A 24380-nucleotide genomic window follows, 5' to 3' on the forward strand; every position below is an offset into this window, starting at 1 on the left:
GAAAGGCATGAGGAAAGATGCTGTTCCCTCATATTTCCACTTTCTCTAAAGAGAAATAGGACTCTTGTATCTGCTTTTCTGGGTTTTTTTAGGAATGTCAGTTCTTGAGACAGCTTGCTAGGCTACATATTTTGGATATCAGAGCCACATTATTATTATTTTTTAAATGTATTTATCTTGTACTATGGTGGTTGTAAGATGCTTCGGCCAAGAGTTTCTCTACCAGCGTATTGTTCAGGTGTATAAAATATGCAAGAAGTCTTAAACAGAAAATTGCTAAATAGATTTTTAACACTTAAGATATTTTATTGCTCTTTGATCAGATTATATTTCTGAAGTATTTTTAAAAGGTTACAGTTTAAATATGCAAATTAAGTTTACATCTCAATCACAAACATGCATTTTGCATTATTAATTTTTCTTATGCTGCTCCAATAGAGAAAAGTTAGAATGAATGCTGGATTATTTTTCTTCTTTGTCATATTTGTGTCTCAATTTTTGCTGAGATGACTATTCAGTTACTGGATTTTATTAATTGCAAAGTTTTATGTAGTCACGCATTTTCTTTGAATTAAGATAGTTCTGTTGATTAATTGAGACTATATACTTACATGAGAAAAAGAAGTGAGAACTGCCTACGGTATGCGGGTGCTACAAGGGAAGCTATTTTGCTTTTCCTTGGAAGCAGAAATATGGAGTCTGGAAGTTAAAACTAGTCGTCTTTGTCTGTATCCCAGCTGTGCATGTGCTCTGGAATAAACAGAGCAAAACTGGGAAGAAAGGTAGTAATTTCTTGTTGCCTTAGACCATTTTCATTCCTGACTCCACCTCATTCCCTCAGGAGTGGGGAGGAAACAGCAGAGGAGTTCAGATGAGTGACTCACAAGGCTCCTAGAAGTATTGTAGTTTATATTCATGGTGATGCTGAACACTCATCTCTGTCTATATGTGGGCAACACTTTAGTAAATATTCTAGGTAAATTATATAAAAATCTGCTTATACTGGGACATGCCTATGCACTTATAGCTGTAGCTATTAGAAGCAATCTTTGTCTTCTGAAGAAATCTGTAGTTTAGGTCTTTGTCTTGCAGGGCTGATACAGATTGTTTAAAAAACAATTCATAAGCCTTGCTTGGCTTTACATTTTTTTTTCATTTTTACTGGAACCTGACATAATTTCCTTCCTTTCCTAGATCCTTAATTATACAAAATACTAAATGAAACCAGTTGGATTAATCTCAGCCTGGAAGACTTGGTAAATGCTGATTGACAAGAGAGAAATCTTTATCTGGGTAGGTTTGTTGACATTGAATGTGCTTCAGTGAGGTTTTCAGTGTCATCAGCAGTGCTGCTACAGTCCTCTGCTCATGAATTCCTAGAGAAAAGGGTAGATCTATAGAAAAGGTTACTATTTTTAGCTGCTTCAGAGTTCATGTTTTTTCTGTCTGGTACAGACATGGCTGCTGTCATCCATATTTTAACTTGCAGGCTGCATTCTTGCAATATATTCTCTTTATATGCACCCATGAAAGACTCTTGGAACTTGATTTACTTAAAAACAAGTGTTGTTTGATAAATGATTCCTTTTTTTTTTAATTTGCAAAAGGCTATCATGTCAACACAAAAGGTTTTTTTTGCAAAAATCCATATCCTCACTATTGTCCACTTGAAAATTCTTTTTATTCTCTCTCCATTGCACTCCTTAAAATTTTAAAGTTAAGTATGGAGATCTTACTTTGCTAACAGTTAGATACTGCGGAGGTTATTGGGTAGATCACCCCTTGAGCCCCAGTAGACACGACATTCTTTTTTTCTTAGGCCATTTTTGACACTTCTTTCCTACTACTTGTTTAATAAACTTTCTTATAGGAAATATGTGACATTTAATCTGGAAACCTTTGAGGGCTTTGGGAAAGATGGATGCTGATGACCAGCATGCTATCTTCATTTATTTTAAGTTTTATTAAGATAAACTGAAAATTTTTTTTTGAGTTGCAGTATTCTTTCTTCATACCTTTGTAAAGATCTGTTATGATTCCGGAAGATTCTCTCTTATTCCTCACTGAAAGTTATTAGTCTAGATAATCTACTGAAAAACTGAAAGCTTAGTTTGGTTTCTTTCAGCAGAATTGTGAACTTCAGCTTTTGGCTTTCGGAATATCTGTTAGGTAGATTAGAAACTTGTATTTTGCAAACCAGAGGATACCTTGGATGATTCCTGAAGTTGAAAGAAGAGATGATTAGAGATGGTGTTTCCCTTGAGTTGAAGGCATTACTTTCAATTGCAGGGGGTAGGAGGGGGAAAGATTGATGTCTTAAGTAACCTCCAAGTGCTAGTTCATTGTAAACAAAAGTTAAATGTTTCTAGAACTGGGTTGTCTTTTGGTTATGGAAGTAGTTGCACACATGCATTCCTAGAGTGAGTAGGGGTTTTTTTTGTCTGCTTACTTAGGATGTTTAGATTGCTATCAAGATCAATATAGTATTGACTCAGTTATACTGGTTTTCTTTCTAATGGAAACTGTGACGTATTGGCTTTTAACTCTTTGACCGTAGTAATGTCACCATTCAAAAATATATAATGTTATGCAAGATATAATACGTTAACTTGCTTTTGGAAAGAGTTTATACTAATTTTATTTTAAGTATAGGTAAGATTTCTAGAATAATTATCAGAGTAGATTCAAATATTCTTAACCCTTCTGAATTTTTGCAATTAATTGAGCGTGAAGTCCTATACGTTTTTATAGTAACTGTTGAATTTCTATCTGAATTTTTTAAGTGTACTTTGCAGCATTAATTGCAAAGGTCAAAAATGGACCACTTTCAGATAATTTGAACTAAACTGGATGTTATCTCTGTCTAGCAACATGCCCAGTTGGTAATCCCAAAGAAAACTTATGGAACTCTTAGCATTTGCTTACTATATAAACTTACTGACTCTCAAAAAGTGTTCATTTAACACTGAACATATGGGCTTAGCTAGAATACCATTATCTAACAAGTGCGTGTGTAGTATGAAACCAAGTATGCATTTTGTCAGTGTACTTTGTTTGTAGATTTAAAATCCAGGGTTCTTTTTTTTTTTTTTTTTTTCCAAATGGATGTTTACTTATGTAAGTGAACTACAGTGTTTATTCTTTAGCACATTTTTCACAACTAAAAAGCAAAATATTTTCTAGGTTGTGGTTGCTGTGTTCATTAGGAGACAGTAGGGTGTTACAGTAGATGGGCCTTGAGAATGTCCATGGCTTTTATTTAAACTGGTTTTGCTGTGGCCAGGAGGAGCATGAGTTGTCATGTTATTTGTGTGAATCCGTGTTGTTTCTTTTTAATAAATGATTGAAGTGCTAGAACAAAGCAGTGAAGTGTACAAACTGTTGCTTTTTCATAATTAAGACCAAAAGTATGAAATTATAAACCAACTGGACTCTATATAATGAACAGAATATATTTATAAAGATGTTTGTTAGTCACATGCTGTAAATGAGAACATTTGGGAAACTTGAATCATATCTGAAATTTCACGGTGAATCAGAAACTGGTGCTGTGTTCTGCCAAGCCAGCAGTCCTGAGCTTGGGGAGCCCTAGGCTAAGGTATTCCTTTGACCTTACAAAAACCTTCACCTGCATGGTGTCAGTAGGTGTGTGTTAAGCAATTTATTATGTTGCAGTGGAGCTACCGTAGACATTATTTCAAAGGAGTGGTGATGTGAGCTTTTCCTGCCCCCAAAGATGGGGAATTCGTATGTCTGTTAATATCCAAACCATTTAATATACCACTTAAACCTGTCTTTCTCTCTGCCTGGATTCATATGTGACACCTGAGTGCAAACGCTTTATCGAAGAGCTAGAAACTTGTTCACCATTGACAAATTTTGATCTTAGCAGCCACTGAGGACATTAGAAGTGCCTTACATACTGTGCAGCAGGAACAAAAACCCTCCCTCTGTTCCTGTAAGAGTGATGCTTATCCAGCAACTTTGACAGAAGCCATTTACATAATACACCCACAGACCAGCACCATTTAAGCAGATTCAAGCTGAACTATTTATTCAGCAAGTTGTATGGCTTTATATTATTTATATTATTATATTATTACATTAATATTATTGTAATATTATTATATTTAAATTATACTCAATGTAATTTTTTTCAAGCTGAGGGTATGTTTGTCTATACTAGTTGCAAAAAACTATGGGTTTGGTCATTAATAGCTGGTTTTTTGAGAGTCAACCGATTACTTTGAGAGATTTTACTTTCATTTAATTTTCACAGTATCTGTGTGGGGGATTTCTTGTCTCCAACGAGTTAAGCGAGGACTGTTTTGCTGCTCTGACCAGTGCCATATGAAAGCAGTTAAAATGCTGGAATTGTTTACTGCCTAAATTGTTGTTAGTCAGCAGAGCCAGTACACCAGATTTCTTTGCGGCTTTTAGTGGAAAATATTAAACAGTCGCTCTTTCTTCAGTTATAGGATTTTTACGTTTTCAGCTGCGTTAGTCACAGAACTGGCACAGAAGTAACTGCAAAGACTGCCCCCCCCCCAAAAAAAAAAAAAAAAAAAGGCGGGTTTTTTTTGTGCCAGAGGAAGTTGCACTGGGAGCAGTGGCTGGGTTCTCTGGTAAGTGTGACATGTGAGCATTACTAGGCATTTCACCCTGCCAGGCTGCAGTCGCTGCTCACCAGGCTGCTGCTCAGTGGGAATGCTGCTGTGGCGGTGGTTTGTGCTCTGCTCCTACGGGCTTTTAGTGACTGGCTCGGACAGCTAGGCTTTTTTTAAGCTTTGCAAGGCTATCTACTGATTGTATAATTTAATTTGTCAAGGAAAAAAACTGATAAGCAGAAGCTCTAACTAAAGAGGAGAATCAGGTTGGCACAGTGACAGATGTTGGGATAAGTTGGCTCAGAGAAGATGTACGGAGTCTGATTTTTTTTTTTCCTTTTTTTTTCCTCTCCCCCTCAATCTGAATGAAGACTATCATGGGAACTGCATTCACATGGTGATCAAAAGAAACACTTGAGTGATGAACTGCTTTTGCAGAAGAAGTCCAAGGCAGTAATTTGAGCTTTTGTGTGCAGTAGCTAGCTTGTTTTGCTGAAGCATTCTTCCTCAACAGTATTTCTGCCTAACGCGTTCCCTGATGGAGAAGCCACAGCTACTGCCCGGTGAAGGAAGATGAACGCTCTGCAATGCTTGTGTCCCTGACGGAGTAACGCTGTCTGCGTTGCCGTCGTTTGGGGAGGCTGGATTCAGCCGGCAATATTATTCAAGGAGTTCATTGTCCCTGTGGTCTGACTCATCGCATGTAAATGTACTGCAGCCGTGCTGTACGTTGCAGATATTTTTCTTGCATGGGAAAGAATTATTTTTCTCTAAGCAGGTCCTGAATAACTGCTGGAAACGAGATGCATTTTTCTGGCTGGACTGTTTTTGGCATTGAGAAAGGAAGCTGTAGAACGACAGGATGATCAGGAGGCGCGTTAATTTTCAGTCACCAGAAAGCCTGTGACGGTTGATTTAAAGCTGACCTTGCGGGAGTGGGTATAGCTGCGGCCGTCTCTCTCGGGGCAATTGTTCCTTGTTCCGTCCTCGGTGTCGTGTCTTCTGCAACAATGATTTCACTGTGGGGGTAGAAGGACACCGTGGAAGTTGTGACATTAACAAAGACAAATTTGCTTGTGAAAGGACAGCTGTGTGCGACAGTGTGGTTCGAATGGAATTGGATCTTGGGATATTTTTATCAGCTGTTCCACAGTTTCATTATTGTGGTTTCGATGCCTAGGGAAATTTTATTTTAGAAAGAACAACTTTTTTTCAGCATTGTCTTGAACATCTCAGGGTGTTTAAATCTGAAAAATGAAGTGTAAGGGGGGATTGGAATGTCCTTTTTTAAAAGCTAATACACCAGCAGTAGCACTCACAAGTTTGTGAGGGCATGTGAAACAGGTGAAAGTATTTCCTCTATGGTCCCTGTTGCAATACCTGTGGTCTGCTTCCAAAAATACTGTTGCTGGCATTTTTTTGTTTGCTATTGCTTCCTCAAACGGATCGAATGAGTCGAGTCTGTATTGTTGTTTTGGAGGAGGTGGAAGATGATTCTCCCACATTTATTTCCAAATTACCTCAGGAAAATGTATCTTTACGTCCATCGTCCTCTGGAAACGTGCTGGTAAGGCATGTTGTTTGTTGGCGTATTTCCTGCTTGTAATACTGTGGCAAATACCAATAGTAATTTTCCTAAGATTAACGTGAATATGCATGATGTTGAAACAAGACAAGGTGGTAAAAACTGCTTGTACTAAAGAGGGAAAAAGCTGAACCTTAGTTGTAGAATTAATATTTGCAAGGGCTCATTCTTTTTCATGTAACTTTATTTATGGTGCAGCAATAACAGATCTCAACTCTTGTATAACAGCAGAGGATTTTTAGAGGGCTTGGTAAACTGTATTTGAAGTAAATGGTTTTTCCCTGCTCCACTCCTCATTCCTCAATGGTACGTTTATGCAGTACCACTTTAGAAACTGATGTAATAATTGTATTGCAATAATATGCTGTGTTTATTTTGAGAACTGATAGAGTATATAGTGTACATCAAGCAAGAGCAATTCTAAGCTAAAATAAAAAATAGCATAAGTCGTAATCTTGATGTAGCTGTTAGAGTCAAGTTACCACTTTCTGGAAATGATCAACACTGGGGACTGTGCTTTTATTGCTTTAAATTATTTTATTTTGTCAAGTGACTGACTTAAATCTTGCTAGCATACCTCAGCAGCTTTTCTTACTTACTAAGAAATCCTGCTATATTTAGTAGTAGATGTGTGTGAGTGTGAATTTGTTACCATACTTATCTGATGCACTTTGCTTTCCCACTCTGTCTAAACAGGTGAAAAACTTCTGATAACTTTAGTCACTTCCTAATGTAAATGGGGTTTCTTTGCTTATATTGTATAGAATTTGCAGCAAGTATCAACAGCCCTAATTTTATTGTGAGGCGTTCTCTCTTTGACTGTTACAAGCTAGTCTTCTGGGCCTTTTTTTTTTTTTTTTAATATTTCATTGACTTTAGAGTATGTTCATGTGTTTGAGGTTTTTAACACTTGGAATTTCTTCAATTCTAAATACTGTTGCTGGCTTCTTTATTTCAGTGCCTGGGATGTTTTATTGTGTCATTATCTTGTGTTTGTGTTATGTATCAAAAAAACACATGAATATCACTAAAAACTAAAATGGGGTTATATTCTAAGATGTGTTTTTTCTTCATTTCAGCCACCGTTGGTTCAAGCTATATTTAATGGAGATCCTGATGAAGTTCGAGCACTGATATTTAAGAAAGAAGATGTTAATTTTCAGGTAAAACCAAACATCATTAGCCAAAACCAGGACATTTGAATACATTTTAATTTTGTTTTGATATACCTTTCTGCTGTACTAATAACTTTAAAACTTTGCTAATTCTTGAGCTGTAAATTTTATTGCTTTTATGTAGTAGGCAAAGTAAAGGCTATACATACACTTAATATTGGGAAGGAGGAATGTAGCTTTGTAGATTTGTTTTGATAGTAAAGACCTAATTCTTTATTCTTTTCAAATGTTAGTTCTGCAGTGCTTGTGTAACTGAAAAGTTTGTTTATACAGTTGCATCAGACTTTTTAGAAAGTTAGACTGGTTAAGTGTGATGCTATGTAGACTTTGATTATTTTAAAACTAAATACAGCATATAGTATACATTAGACAATTAGAAGAAAATAGTCTGGGGTTTCAGTAGGTAGTTTTAAGAGTAGATTTTAAAAAGGGAAGCCTAATGATTATATTAATAAGTAAAAAATGAGAAATTGTGTTTATATGTCCTATTTGCAGTGCTGCAAACCCAGACACTGCAGACTTAAAAATTGTACTGAAATGAAATTGCGTTTGTTCCATTAGGTGAAATTCAAGATTTGAACAGCATGCAGTTACTGTATTTACTTTCTATTAAAATTCTAATATGCGTATTGGACACTATGCAAGATAATATAGCATAAACTCTTTATATGGATTAGAAATTGCTTTGATTAGTAAAGCAAATGGACATAAACCATTTAGGGCTTAACACTATGGGAATGTATGTAGCTGTTTCTCCTCCAAATGCATCAGAACAAGAGCGATGCTAAAAAGCAAAGGTTAACACCTAGATGCTACATAGTGGCCAGTGTAAGACCACGATAATTGTTTACACTTTTTTCTTGAAAGATGTAAACCAAAAGCAATATTTAGTTTGGTATGTGTATTTTGACATTTAAAAGCATTCTGCAGAATTTATATCTGACCAATGCCAGTTGGAAGTATAAGAGAGCCCTCCCATTATCTTGAAAAGCTTGAGCAGGACCCTGTATAAGTAAACTTGCTGTCAAATCTAAAGTTTTCTTGGATAAGGTTGGACTTTTTTCCTCTCCTTTTTCAGTGGTTTTGCATGTTCTTAAGCAGGATTGTGTGATGGGTTATATAATATCAAAAGACTTAATCTTCTGTTTAGTTATGAGAGCATTAGCTGTGTATCCTTGCATATGTATGCTCTGGTCACATTGCCTTTTTTATTTTTAAAAGCTGATTAGTCTGTATTGTTTCATTTATATTCCTCCATGTGTAAGTCAGGTTTAGCATTCATAGCTACAGTGCCTGCAAACAAAGTTAGGTTAGTATCTTTCTGCTTTTTTTTATCATCTATTACAAAAGCCTCTGCTAGATTTCAGTATGTATGTGGTAGTGGTTTGGTTTTGGTTTTTGTTCCATCTCAAATTTTGTCAAACAGTTGCCCATAAATATGACATCAGCAGATGTGCTTAAATAGGAAAACATGTAATTGTTTGATGTCTTTGAGGAGGGTTACTTCAGACTGTCAGGTAGTTACAGTGAAGAAAAATACTGTAAGTAGAATATTCAAAATCTGGAGGTTTTTACATGTTACATCTTAATTTTTTTTTTATTATTCCTTTCTGTTGATACATCTCCCTTTAACAGAATGTGTGTGCATCTTAGGCTGTTAACACCGAAGGTGTGTTTAGAATCCATCCAGAACAAATAAGCTGTTTTTTCACAGCCACCTTCTTCATGACAGGCAGATGCTTATCACACACGACCACTCCTTCCTACCATGGCACTCCTAGTCCTACTACAGTATTTAATATTACATTCACATAGATCCCTTAAAACACTGTTTGTTGGCACTAAACGAGCATGTAAATTCTCCCATTGTTTGGTAGAAATGAAGTAAACTGCCTAGTGGATTTTTCTTTGTGTCTGTCTGTGTGTGTGTTTTGGTCTTTTCCTTGGGTTTTTCATTTGCTGTATGTACTTGGCTGGAGATAGTATATCCCTACATAGCCTAGATCCAAAGTTGCCCCCTTAGTTATGTGTTATAAATTGGTGTGGACAGAAGGAGCGAAAAAGTGAAGAAAATGAAGTAGTTATGTATATTTCCTAATAAAGAGAAGGATCGTCATAAACTGTTTTGACCGTTGTGGATTGTATTAGACCAGTGTATATGTTGGATTTTTTTCCATTTCGCTATCCAAGTGCTTCAGTACAGTTGTTTGAATTCCAGAGTCATTCCCTCCAATGCCTCTGCAGAGTCATTTCCCCCTCTCAAGAGCAACTAATTATTTTGCAGTTTGTATTCTAATAGTTGAGATTCCTTCCTTCCTCCCTTCCCCTGAGCATGGGTTGGACTCTGTAACTGGAGACCTAGCAGGGTTCTGCAAATTAATTTTGCCCAGAAGTGAACTGAAGATAGAGCTGCTGTAGGTCTTTGTTGTGACAGTGACATTCATCTAGGAAAGTTGTTAGTGTCTTGATGAAATGTGGGTGGGTTTTCTTCTTCTGTTATCATCCAGCTTCGTTTACCTTTTTACTTTCGGGGTATGTTATCTTTAACGTTAATCGCAAATGGCTTAATACTCTTTGAGTATTGTTGAGTCTGTGTATTTGGCTTCCCAAAGCTAGGCTGTAGTACCATAATATCAAACAGTTACTATCTGAAGATTGCACCCAGGTTGGGCTGTATTAGAGCATTATTCCTAAAACAGATGATGTCTTCTACCATAGTGTTATATTTAGAAAGATTCTAAGATGGGTGGCCTTTCATAACATGAGTTGCTGTGTGTGACTGTTAAGATGATGTACTGATAGCAAACGGGCTTTTTCAGGAAGAAGATCGTTCTCTGTTCATGCCACACCAGCCTTCTTGAGTCACAGGCTCAGTCTAGATTAGAAAGTATGTATTGTATTCCACTCTGCAGTTGTAATCTTTTGTGAAGGAAGAGCAAATTGAGTGTATCCCTACCTGCTTAAACTGTGGTTCAGAAAGGTGGTTCACACTTCCTCTGCAAGTTGAAAGTGTGCAGCTTTTTTATAGACAAAACTGATTTATAGCAGTTTTGATCAAATGTGTTGTTTGGGAGGTGATCTCTCTTGAGGCTCCAATGAATGGAAGAAACGGAGGGGAAGGGGTTGCTTCTCCCTCCCTTTCCCCAAGAAAGCATGAAAAACTGTAGCTGCTTGTTTCATGAATTAGGCTTAAATCACACACATCACATATGTAAAGCCTCATACAGTTTGTGTTATATGCATGGCTCTTGCTATGCTCTGTGTGTGCGTATATGTTAAAAAAAATTATTATTATTATTTCTTGGTACCATCCTGAGCTTTTGAGACTAGGCAGTAAGGAAAATCTTGTGAGATAGCTGGCATATTTACTATCTCTATTAGTTAATGGGGATCCTCAACATTTCCTGCTCTTGCTGATTAGATTAGTATGGCTGGTTTGAATTTTGTGTACTTTTTAGCAGTTAGTTTTAGCTAACTAAATGATTTCAGCATTGCCTTTTATAAATCAGGATTTGTTTGTTTGTTTTTTAAGATTTGGAGGCCTATTACTGTTGCAAACTGTGCCATTTCTGTTTGTAACCAAAACTTTTATGATGTATGTTCAGTTTAAAAGATCATGAAAATGGAATATTTCATCTCAGCTATTTGTTAAGAATATAATTTTGTGGAGGGAATACCAGCTCACTGTCAAAAATGATTTAAAGGTTCCAGATCTGACTATTGAAATGATTTTCAAAATCAGAACAATTTTTCCTCCACCTAGACTTATTAAAGTAATATTTCTTGCCATGAAAACTGATACTTCAGGTAACCCAATATGCAGTTTTTATAACCCGATTGCACTTGATCTTAGCCGAGGGGATAAACATTTGATCCTCTCTGGAACTGGTGTCAGTGTGCCCCTTGCTCTTCTCACGCTAAAGCCAAACAAGCGCTCTTTTTTGAGGAATCCCAAAATCACGCAGATCTCTCCCAATGTTCAAAAGTGGTCACTGCTCCTATTTAAAATAGTGATATTGACATATGTGGTACGTGATTTAAGTATGAAACACCTGTATCTTACTGCTCATTGTGCTTTGTGAGATTAAAATAATTTAAACTATGAAACGTATTTTAAAGCTGTTTTCTGTGTGAATTGGTGTTTGGGTTTTTTTTCCCCCAACACAGAATGTAAGATGGGAAAATGAAATTCCCCATACTGTACCGAGGACTGCAGCAATCAAGGTTCTCTGTATTGCTTTCTGTTCTGGACTATTGGCCAACCAGCACAGCTCTTAATTTAATAGCTCTTTTCTATAGTAAGTAACCAAAGAATAAAATAAAAGCTCGCCTGTGCTATCAGTTTGGGAAGAAAGGAAAACAAAAGAAAACAAAACCATAGAACCAATCAATCTTGTCTGCCCTCCTTACCCACCAGCTGTGTTAGATAGCAATGAAGTGTTGCCCATAAATCCCAACCTTTGTTCCTGGGAGCGGCAAGGGATATGATCCAGTAGTGCCAAAGTGCTAGGTACAAATGGGAGGGCTAAGTGTATGTATCTGACTTCGTTATTTTGAGCAATTGGGTTGCTGCGTGGATGACTGTTGCAGTAGAGATGTGGGCTCCCTTCCCAGTCCTGCAAATGTGGGTTTGCATAACTTCTTGTGTTATTTGCGTACTAGGAAAATGTTGCTGGATGTCATTCTAGGGTAAGATATGATGTCTTATTTGATTGCCTGTTAATGTTTTAAATTTATTTTACTCTACAGGTCATTGTATAGACTGAAAGAGGAGGAAAATTGGTTTGTTAGTCTAGTGGCAAGTCTAGGACTTCTCATACAGCATTGGGTCTGGGTACCAGAAGGATTAGATTATTGAGGGTCTCAAATATCCTAGTAATTTAGGAATTAATAATGAATATTAAAACATAGTTTAAAAGCCAAGAAAGATTCTTCATGATGCTGGTATTGGTCAGCAAAGTCCTAAAAGAGGTTAAATAGAAAAAATAGGTAATGAATATATGGTCTCCTGGCTTTCATCTTTATACTTAACCTTGTGGGTTGAACTGTGGGGTAACTGTTTTTTTTTTTTCTGTAGACTTGAGAGTGCAGTGTAGAACAGGAAAGCCTGAATTACTTGGCTGAAATATGGAACATTCTACAAAATTTAGTAGAGTTCAACGTTCTGATAATACAAATAAATGCTGTACCTATTTCATACATTAAAAGAATTTTTATATATGTTTGTTATGTGGAAAACTGTAATTGCTGTCTAATTAAACAATTACAGTGAAATATCTCTCAACATAAAGAAACTTATATAAGTAAATATGGCCTTGCTTAAAAACAAATAAACAAAAAGCCATAATGTGTAATGATGTAAAAATAACATTTAGGAATTTTTTTACCTTTATGTTCATTATCTTTCTGTAGCCAATTATTTTACCAACTATTAATGTGGATTTTTGGTTTGTTTTTGATAAAAAGTGTGCATGCATACAACAACAAATGTAAATTCACTTTAGTCTGACATATCTATGCCTCTAAAAACCTCTTTCTGCATTAATTGCTGTGTATAAATTGTTTGAGTTATGCCTTTTATTATCAGTGCCTTTTGTAACTTAAGAGTCACGTTAGTGTAACAATTTGCTGGTTGGGACAACTGGAAAAAGTTGCTCTGAGCAGGTTAATGTGTGATGCTTTTCAAATAGTGGTGGTTCATCTGCAATACCGTGTTTCTGTGCTTTTTTGAGGGGTCAGGGAGGCTGTTTTTAACAGGGAGTGGAAATAGTTTTGAAAACAGAAGAGAAAACTTTGACAGTTTTGCACAGAGATTTGCATGGGCCAGATAAAGGCCATGGGAAGGCAGGCGTGTCCAAATCATACTCCTTTCCACTTCAGGAATACTATGACTATTTGATCAGAAAAGGGTCGTGATGTTTTGTAATGGTTTGTGATTTTCTCCACCTGGAGTATGCTTGTGGGGAAATAATTTTCCAGGCCAATTCATCTATAACACCTCTTGTTACTACATAAAGGTTCTGGCAACCAAGAGCAAAGCTAACCTATGGGTTTTGTATCTAAACTGGTGACAATAAATAGTAGTTAAAAGCTAGCATAATGTAGCAAAGGCTAAGCAGGAATTGTGCAGAGTTTTTAACTCTTCAAGCTGTGTTTCTGAAGAGGTGAGAGATGGGTTTGCTAACTAGTCTGTGTGTCACGGGTATGCATCGGACCCAGTGTTGGTAACTATTTTGTCAGGTTCCTGCAGGCAACATAGGCTGTATGAAGGACTTTTTTGTTGGCAGCTGGAGTTGGCAACAGAAACTTGCAGTAACGTATTTGGTACTGTGAGCAGCATCTTATTGTATTCCCTGGCAGGACAGACTGTGCAGGCAGCGCTCTTAACTTCTGGTTTGCTGATTAGAATGTGAGAGAGGAATTAAAAAAAAATATATCCAGAAAATAGTAAAATATTCTGAAAAGCACAATTTATTTATTTTTTAGTTCCTATCTTAATAGGTTAGGGTATTAACTTTTCCTTTCTTAGTTGTGGTCATTGCTAGAGAGTTTCAATCGGGCATACATTTTTCTTTTTTAAAAGTATCAGTCACTTTTTTTTTCTAATTGGGTCTTTTGCTAATTTCCAATTGCAGATGAGCATTTAATAGAGACATTGTAATTATTGTAACTTGAACTATCTAGACTGACAACGTGAATGTGTAGTTGTAATAGTATCTTGGAGGAGTGCACAATTTAGACCTATTAAAAGCAATCTCAAATTTAAGACCCTCTCTCCAAAAATGTTGTAATATCTTTGAGTCTCTAATCATAGCAAAGAAGTATTTAGTGAAAAATGGTGACTTTTGATGTATTAATGAAGTACATAGAAGTATTTGCACATTTTCCCCTATTGAGAACACTTTTATTATCAGCGAGATTTAGAATTAGGACAAATTTTAGTTTCCCATCTTTTATAATGTGCTAGTTACAGCTAGTGTGATTCTTAAGTTTTATAGCTTCAGGTTTTATTGATCAGATCTAGAGGAAAAATTGTTTTAAAACTGCTTGCTAATTTTCCAGATGATTTATCTATTTAAAATTCTGTTCAACCTTGGAGTTGGTTTTTTTTGCACTAGAAAGGTTTCTGCTTGGTTGAACATTATTTGTAATCTGGTTTTATTTCCACTTTAGAGTGTAGCAGATTTAGGGGATAAAATTACGGGTATTTGTGAGTTTGAAAGACTTTTCAATATGATGAGAACATAGGATGAGTTATAAATTTGAATTTGGTACTAGTTATTTTAATTCAGTTTCATCCTTTGGATTATTAAGCACAGTGACTCGCTGTGAGTTTTCCTGCAAATAAGAACTGTATATGGAAAAGACACATATGTATGTGTGTGTGTGCCTATATATATATACAAGCATGCAAGTTATATGTAAAATGTGAGTGCATGGATATATATCTAAAAAAATACAGTAGCTTATCTAATGCTAATCACAGTAAGCGTATAATGACTTGACAGTGAGAACAGTCCTTTGAAATTACTGTAAGAGGTCGGAGAGAAAATAAAATGTTCCTGTATAAACAAATACTAATAATGAGAATCCCTCTAGGAGAAAAACACCACTGAGAAACATAGTCCTTGACTCAGTGCAGCAGCTCCTGGAACAGGGCAGCCTCTGCCTGGAACCCAGCTTCAGGTGCTGGAGCAGAGAGTCTGAGACATCTTGTATTGAGGAAATGGGGGGCAGGGAGACCTCGCAGAGAGCAGGTGAAGATGGGCATAAATTACAAAACAAGCTGAGTGTGCCTTCAGACGCTTCCACTGCTAGCTCTTTATTGAAGGATTTTTCTTACCTATCTAAATAACAATAATTATACCTGTCTCTTACTCAGATCTCTAATAAGAATTGAGAGCGCTTTTGGAATCAGATAGAGGCATTTTAAATAGTTAATGGCTTTATTTAATTTCATATGTTTTCATTTTGCATGAGGTATATGTAAATATATTTTTCATACGTATGGGAGAAAAGAAAATAGTATGTAATCTCAGAGACTAATAGTAGCACTCATCTTCTCTATCCTGTTTGCCCACGGACTTCTAATAAAATACAGCTGTAGAACACAAGAGCAAGATGTTTCTTTCTCCTTAAACTTTTGCTTGGGCTTTTGTCCAATGTGCATGTCAACGTACTGTATTGCTTTCTGCTTCTAGATAGTCTCTGTACTAAACTTTCTTAATGTTTCCACCACAAACAGGAACCCCCATTTCCTGTGTGACCAGCCTGGTGAAATGATGAGTCATGAGACTCTCCTGCTTTATAAAGTGTTCACTTAATTGAAATTTCTTTACATCTGAAGAATAGCAGGAAAATTCTGTGAAGAATCCTATTTATTGGGAGAGTGTGTGTGGTCCTTTGCAGACAGGAGCAGGTTCTGCCTGCTCAGAACTTGCAGCCATGCATCAGTTTTAACATGGTGCTGAAGTATCTTGCATGCAAGAAGATCTAAGAGTTGGATTTTAGAAGGGCATTATGTGAATAGCACAGGTAAATGTGTGTGGGGTTTTATTAACAAGATACAAATTAGCTTGTAAAACATCTTGCCACTAAACATGCTCAAGTTTTAATGTGTTTTTAAGGGAGTAGATAGAGTTCAGCACTACCATATGGGAATGTCCAGGAGTTATTTTGGTAAAGAATTAAGTCAGTTCTTAAAAACATGAATATTCATGTTATGAATCTGAAGGGATGAGAAGAAACCTTGCTGCAGGGAATGTAGGGAAGCTTCTATAGGAAAGCTGCTTCTACTTCTAAGGGATCTCGTATGAGACAGTTTGCTCCATGGATCTGAAACCTGACTGATTCCAGAAACGGAGAACTTTGGAGACCTAATTCTTCCAAGTGGTGTGAAAACTTGCTCCGAGTTGTATATTGTAAAGAGTATCCACCAGCTACTCAAGAATTAAATTAATAATATAACGGTTATTTACTGTTACTTAACTTTATAATAAAAGTTGTGGATTTCCTGTTCATTAGTGTGGAAAGTTTTTCAAGCATAATCAGATATCTTATTTCCTTTTTAGTGGTTTAGAGAGTGAATCATGTTTTTCAGCCTCAATATAAAGTGCGTCCAAATGGTGTTGAGTTCCTCTTCTGGTGTAGAAACAGATTCAGAATGTTTTAAATACAAATCTGTATAATTAGGCATTTTTATTCAGAATCAAAACTCTTAATGAGAGAACCTTGCCAGTCTGAAGAGGAGTAATTCCTTGCTTCATGTCGATAACACTGTGTTCAGCCTGTGCAAATGAGACTTTTCAGACGTATTGAGTTATCACTCTTATTAGAGTGATACAAACAAACCTTCAACAGAGTTATGGGATAATCTGACTAACATCAGCAAATTGCTACTAGATACAGTGGAATCTGTGAACGGTAGCTCTCAAAAAGTTACCGTGGCAAAGGGTAGGACTCTGAAAAGAAGAATGTGCTTACATGGCACGGTGCTGTCTTGTACAGGTAATGAAATATTCTTTAGAGACTTAGTATGAATTAATATTAGTGTGATGTGCTACTCAGGCTACTATATCCTCCTCATCAGGTATAGTAAGCTCGCCTAGCACTATGCTAAGATGGTTATACTGTTTGCTAAACTGGGCAAACAAACTTGGATGTCTGCATGGCGGTGTTTTTACCGTATTGGCTGTACATTGAATTTGTTTTACAGTAATTGGGGGTTTGACAGACAAGTTTTGTTTCGGTCATTGTTATTTCTTTAACGTTGCAAAATTAGCATTGATGTAGAGAACCATCAATAATTAGATCAAATTTAAATGTGTTTCAAGAATTTTGTGTTTGAGTCTCCAGTGTGATTCTTAGTGATAATGATTTTGTAGATCATGTCTGATTTGCCATATTACTTTTAGTGATTATTACTTAAGATTGTAACCTTCAAAGCCTAATTGAAGTTCTGCATTTCCTGCTGCTTTTACAGAACAAGCTAGAGGCAAGGTCTTGAATAGTTAGAGCTTACTGGGGTTACTCCTGGCAGTTGCTGTGCCTGTCACGCAGAGGATTGGTATTTGAGAACAGAACATCCCCGCTGAAAGAGCAGAGAGAAGAAAAAAGCTCAGTAGACTTAATATGCATTAACTTCCAACATCGACACAGTCCTTAAAGAATGCATTGCAAGGCAAGATAGGATTTACAGATTACTTGCAGTACCTTTCTGGGTGAAAACTCTTTATGCATATGCAACATACCTTTGAACAAGACAATTTTCTCCACTTTGCAAGTGGTTAAAGCTATCTTACATATCTACTATGGAATATCTAATGCACCATCATTTCCTTTGTACAGTTTGGTCTTTGTACTCAGGCTCTACGCAAGGTAGATACACCTTTAAGTTCCTTAAATCTGCTCTAATAAAGGATGGATGTATATAAAAAACTGGGAAGAGAAAGTGTTTCTCATCAGTTTGGTACATATTGTAGAGAGGGCTATCCCATAAATGCCCAAGGAGGAGGGCTCTTGTGGACTGTTGGTAGGTGGCTGTAGGGCCTGGAAAGGCTCATAATGGTGTCAGGTCTGAAGACAAATGAACTGGAAATTTCTTTTGCAATGAGGGATCTCTGAGTCCTTGCTGAAGAGTATGCCCCAAAAGTTCAGAGACAATGTCTGTCTGGAATATGAAGTTTGAGGGGAATTTTCTCAGGCTTATGATAACAGCCTGTACCTTTCCCTCTCCAAAACCAGTGGAGTTCTGCTCTCTTTTCAGTCTTTATTAAAGTCCTACTTTATAATCATCCATCCTTTTTATGAAATTTTATGATCATTAATTTCATTTCAGTTTCTATTTGCATGAAATACTAGTTATATACATCTGTATATATGTAATTATGGTAACTTATAAATAAATTACATTATGCTGACTTATTGTCTCAAAGGAGTGCAAATGTCTTGCTTTAGTCGCTGCTAGCTCTTCCTATAATGACAGTTATCTTCTAAGCTTATCCCCTATCCACTTAGCCTAAGGAATAGTGCAAATGAAATACTTTGATCCTAAGGTTACCAGCATTTTGTGAGGAGTTTAGATCCTCATTAGGAGAGGCTTTCTGTTGAGTTTCTTTTGTGATCAATGTAGGGACTTCTCGTTTTCTGTTGCAGACAATTACTGTTGGGTGGAGGGGTTTTTTGACTCTCATTTTCATTCTTCAGAGTAGATATCTTCTGTTGGATTTTTCTTGTCTAACAATTTCTCTCTTTATTAGCATAGATTGTGTTGTATGCCTCTTTGAAGTGTTCAGAATAGTGCAAGGATATCTTAACAGAAGGCCTTTGCGTATTGCAGCTAGTTGACTTGACTTTACAAAGCTATTTAACTTAATGTGCACAATCAAAATGTTATAGCTTGCTCCAAGAAGAGGTGCTAACATTAAACACACAACATGAAAACTACATCTTTTCCTGTCACCAAGACAATGCAGTCAATGAGAGGGATATCTGATTTACATCAGACACATATAGGGTTGTCATTCTAGAACTAGGCTTTGCAATGAAAAAGGCAGAAACCTCAGCTTTTCTGAACAAAAGTGTCATTGGCCTGAATGTAATGTGGTGAATTTAAACTGGGATTGAGATGTGCATACCTTACCTAGTGTGGTGTGATCTTTCACTGGAGCATAAACAGAGCCTCCATTGTACTGTTTTCTCTCTCTTGGCATATTTTCTTTCTTGTGTCCTCAAGTATTACAGATAGATGACAGAGTAAGATGAGGCAGTCACCATCCGTCCCTTGTTCAGCCCGCTCTGCGAGTGCAGACTGGGTTACGTAACGTGCTCCACATCACTGTACTCTCATTACGGAAAGTCCATTGTTTTCACATACTGCTTTATTTTTTTCAAAAATAATTTCAGAGTTATTTAGCATTTTTCTTATCAGCAACTGCATTCCAATTAAAAGCTAGGGGTTTTTTCCACCATACGTACCAGGTAAATATTTACAAATCATATACTTGGTGTTTGGGAATGGTAAAGCCAAGGGAAAGTATTTTTTAATGAGATATTATTGTGTCTGTTTTTTCAAATATAGCATAGTTTTGAATGCTATAGAGGTTTGTGGGTGGGTATTTTTTAATTTTAATGGTGGGGGTTTTGCTGCCCCCTCCCGCAACGATTAGTATATTAACAAATAGTCTTGGCCCTAAAAGTTGCCCTGTTTTAATTCCTAGTTAAAGGAAGGAAAATACATTCAAAATGTCTCAGCTGTACTGTGAGATCAAGTTGCTCTTATCAAAGGGTAGAGAATGGCTCTATTTGTTCCATGTATTGGGCAAGAATTCAGTAGCCTTTATTAGTGATAAATGGGACCAAATTCTTGATGTTGGAACTTCCAGTGAAAGGGAGCAACTCAAAAAACCTGCTCAGCTATTCAGATTCTTATCCAATACCCAAATGGATGCTTGAGTTCACTCACAAGGAATCCTAGCCTTTATAATTTGGGCAAAAGAAGTTATGTAGACATTTTTATAGAATAGAGACCTAGGTTCAGCTTTCCTTACAAGCAATTCTTGTTCTGTACATGAGTTTGAAAACCTGACCAGTGGGAATTATAACAGTGACAACAACATTACAAAACCTGCATGGAACATGAAGGTTAAAGGGTATGAGAAGATGTGTGTTTCCAAAAAGCACCCTGACTTAGTACTTCCAAAAACCAAAAATTGGAGAGAGATGTTTTTGAGGTGAATTACTTGGAAGTGGAAAAACACACAGATGTTTGGTTGTTTCAAAATACGTCTCTTGAAATACTTGACTAGAAGTCAAAAAGTCTTCTTGCTGTGTACCTCTTTAGTTGTGAGAAATAAGGATGCAATGTCTGCCAGAATACCTCAAGCGCTCTTGTCCTCGTATGTGTTGTTATTGATAATTTTTTACCTTTAGGAGTAATATAACTTCCAATAGAAGTAGGAAATTTAACTTCATTCTCTCTTGTCATTGGCAGACAAAAATAATGGTCTTCCAGAAACCAAATGAAAAAAGAAACACTCTGTATTCTACAAAATTTTGTCTGTTTTCTTAGTAAAACAGCTTATTTTTTAAAATTTAGTACCTCAAAAAGGCCTTCTTGAAAACAAGGCATGCTCATGAACTGAATCTGTCTGTTTAAACATCTTAACTACATCAAAATAACTTGGGGTTTTTTGAGTGTACATCTTTAAATGAGGAATTTTTACTCTCGTTCTCTGATGGAGAGTTTAGCTGGCTGTGGGGTCCGGCAATCATAATCATAGGTAGAGTTGAAGCTCGATAGCTGTTCTTCGTCCTAAATGTGACTCACTTCTTTTTGTGTGTCTTTCTTTTGGTGCCACTGTTTTAAGTGGACAGGACTTCAAGCAGTTACACCTAAATGGTGTTTTGTGCCTAATGCTTGTGACGTAAGACAGCTAGCATTTGAAGAGTTAATTTTATGAAAAGATGTGCAGAATAGTGTTATTTAACAATATGAATTGTTCTGAACTTCAGTTTCCTTTTTTGCCAGTCTTTTTTGTAGTGTAGTACCAACTTGCATTCAAATTACACTTCCCTAAGTTGCTGTGGACATTAAAGTTTGGGATTCAATAAAAGTTAATCAGCAGCTTTTCTCCCATCGCCTTCCTGTCAAGTTGTTCTACTGAGTGCCAGTATTAAAGACCAGGTCGCCTTTTGGACAAGAGCACTCTGGCATCTGATGTTTGCTCATGTAACTTGAACTCTTGATATTACTTGTGCAGTTTTTATTAAAGGTATTTCCATGTATTACTGAAAAACAAAAATACTAGAAAGATACAACTGAGCTATCTTATTTGTTTTTAAAAAAGAATTTTTAATAAGAGGTGGTTGAATATAAGTGAATATTCCAATATAATATGTCACTATAATATATAGGAATGCTTGATGTTTTTTCTGTGCAAAAGTAGTTTTAATGATTCCCACCAGATTGCTCTTACTGTTCAGGCATTTTAGAAAGGAATCAAACTTTCAATGTGCTTTTTATTTATAAGATTTTATTTTGTGTATGAACTGTGTGTAATGGTTCAGTGAGGATAGAGCTTTTTATCAGTTTTACTTTTGTTATTTGAGTAGAACCAAATAATCATTAGCTGAATGGGAAGTAAATTATTTTCCATGGATTTTAGTGCTGTTCTGTGAACTTGAACTTCAAATTCAATCACAGAAATTCCATTTTAAAAATGCCCAGAGGCATCAGGTTAAACAAAGATGCTTTTGGGATTGCAAAGTATGTCCAGACAGCAAAGGCATGCAATGTGAATTCTTCCCTGCCTCCTCCTTTGTGGGAATTCCCATTTATCTTTGTGTCCCTGTAATGTGGAATGGTATGCAACAGGCAGTGTCATTCTGCTCTCCTTTAGGTAAAGGTAAAACTCAAATGTTTGACCTGCTATTTTTCTGTAATACTTCAAATACACTTAAGGTTTCGTGTTAGGAAGAAGCATGATTGCCTGGGATGTTCCAATAGCCAGAAAAGGAAGGGACAGCTGTTCTGTTATGAAGTGCATTAGAGTAGGTCACCATTGTTACAGACTCTAAAACTGCAGTTTAGGATGTGTCTGTGGTACTTATTTTTTTTCCCCTAAAACTCTCACCATGGCAGATACCTTATTGTCCCAGGGAGGGAGGTTTCCTGACCAATGTTCATTCTGCTGTTCTTGTTCATTCATTTCTCATGGTGGAAATGTGGATATAGCTGGAAAGTTTTTTATAGCCAAATTTCTTAGCCTTTTTTATCACTGCCATTAGTGACGAAATCAGAATAGATCAGATTGTCCATTTCTGGAGTTTTTAATGCCACTCAGCTAGCATGGGTTCCTCCCTCTTTTGCCCATTCACCCAGACCCAAGTTAAACTTCTGTCCTGTTTCTGAAATATGCCCATATGCAAAATCTGAACCACTTTATGGTTTGTCCATTTGCAGTTGCTGAGTGTTTTATTTTGATTTGGAAAATCAAATTTTGGAGAGGAGAGTTAGTGTCTCCTTTGCCCTTATGTAGCTAATAGTCTTTTCTTCTAATGCCCTAAAGGTACTGTGCTTGCTGGTTGATTTGTGTGTCAATGCAGACGCCCTAAAAATTACCTTGTTATGGGGATTTTTTTTTTTGTCTTGTGGCAGTTCAGAAAATTGTGAGCTTTTGATCTCGAGGAACGTGCATGCTTAGAGTGACATTTATATGTTTGTATAAACTATTGATCTTTCCTAAAATGGTGCTCTTGTGACCTTTTTCCAGGTTGCTTTGTAGTTCTAACTTACCTTTTATTTTCTACTGTATACTTACCACTGCCATCTACATTTTTAAGGTCTCCACAAGCTACAGTAGCACTCACAAGTAAATGATTTAGTGGTTTAATCCACAGTGTGACAGTTTTTATTATTATTATCTAGAATCAAGTCAAAGAGCATGCACTATTAAATTGGTACTGAAGATCTTAACTAGAAACAACACTGAGGTTTGGCAGATTACGGCTGAAGCGACCCTTGTTGCTAAAGACGCCTCTTTTCTCCTACAAGACAAGGTCTCTAGAGTTATTAGTTACCACTGTCGTAATGAGCAAGAGGGCAAAGATTCCTCCTCAGTTTTTTGTGATTGCTTGGAAGTCTAGATTTGCTTTGTCCTAATAGATGGCATGAAGAGGACATGTCCTGAAATGTAATGTGTAGTGATAAAGTCTTATTAGTGAAAGTTTAATGCTAGGCTTTCAAAAAATGTTTCTTTCAAATGCAGTACAAGTGTTTATGCAAATAGTAGCATGAACATTAGTTCAAGAAATTAATGGAGTCAGCATGACAAATCTAGACGTTTCAACTACAATGTATCTATCATCTGGCTTCAAAGGATACTTTGTGGTTAGCTATGTGATGTGTTATTTTTGTGGTTAATGGAATGCTTTCCTCCTGTTTTTAAGCATGTGGAAGACCATTATTGTAGCTTGTTAGCCTTGCTCACTATATTGGAGATGCATCTTAAATTTGAAATATGGTGAGAAAATAGAGGTCTGCTTCTAAAAATGATGTTAGCCAAAATTAGTTAGAAATTTGTTAATTTTTTGACAATGCAAAGTTCTGACAATTGAGTTAAGAAATACTGGGGGGAAAAAAATCCAAAGAAGCAGCAGATTAATTACACTCAAGGTAGGGGTACAAAATTAATTTGTCACAGTCTTACAAGTTTTGAAAACCTAATATTTAATCTTTTCCTTCCACTTTCAGTTGACAATAATACAACTAATTTTCCAGTTCTAGTTGTTATGTGTTTTTAAGATACCACTTTGTTTGTGGTTTGACATAATTCCAAAGAGTTAGTGGCCTCAATTACAGAATTATGTACCTGAACTAAACTTTTTTGAAGTTTGAAGTTGGAATGTAAAAGCCAAATATTTAAATGTGTTCTTTTTTTGTGTGGAGGAACAAAAAATTTCTTCAGATTAGACAGTTATTCTACCTTATGAAATCATAATTCTAAAAACCGTAGCAAAATCTGAAAGAAAAAAAAAAATTGGTATTCTAGTGACTCTCAAGTGTAACACGGGGACTTCACACTGGGGGAGACTTATGTGGTATTGGACACTATCAAAGAATTGGAAATATTTTGTAATCATGTTCTTATACATTATCTGTGAACCCAGGAGTTACAAATCATGCTGATTGAATTGTCCTATCTCTCTAACCTAACTGAAGCATATACTAAGTGTTATATTTAAAAATAGTTTCACTTACAAGGAATGTTTATTAAAGATATTACAGGGTATGTTGGAATTGAAACTCTTTTAAGATTTATGATTGTGTATTTAGGGTTGATTTCTGCCAGGAACAGATGGTGTTGAAGCAGACAGCTGACAAGTGATACAGCAGAAAACACCTATTAAATGATACTTTGTAAGTGTGATCACGAAATAATGACAGTATTTTAAAGTGTTAGTGCAAAACTTGGTTTTGAAGAGCAGATAGGATAAAGAGCAGTTTTTATGAAG

At 36.2% G+C, this 24380-nt stretch overlaps 1 protein-coding gene across 2 annotated transcripts in view; it reads left to right on the forward strand.

Annotated features, from left to right (window-relative positions):
* The window catches only part of ANKRD28 (ankyrin repeat domain 28), a 127046-nt gene that overhangs the window by 39079 nt on the left and 63587 nt on the right, over window positions 1–24380 (forward strand). Inside the window, exons 1-2 of one of the 2 annotated variants that reach the window (XM_072854035.1) lie at window positions 5720–6174; window positions 7272–7355. In XM_072854035.1, coding sequence (XP_072710136.1) covers window positions 6058–6174; window positions 7272–7355 — 201 coding nt within the window. In that variant the 5' untranslated portion in view covers window positions 5720–6057. Of the gene's footprint in view, window positions 1–5719; window positions 6175–7271; window positions 7356–24380 lie in introns of those variants that run through there. The other variant, XM_072854036.1, reaches the window with a different exon arrangement.

The sequence above is a fragment of the Ciconia boyciana genome, chromosome 2, assembly GCF_034638445.1.
Source record: "Ciconia boyciana chromosome 2, ASM3463844v1, whole genome shotgun sequence".
Taxonomy (NCBI): Eukaryota; Metazoa; Chordata; class Aves; order Ciconiiformes; family Ciconiidae; genus Ciconia; species Ciconia boyciana.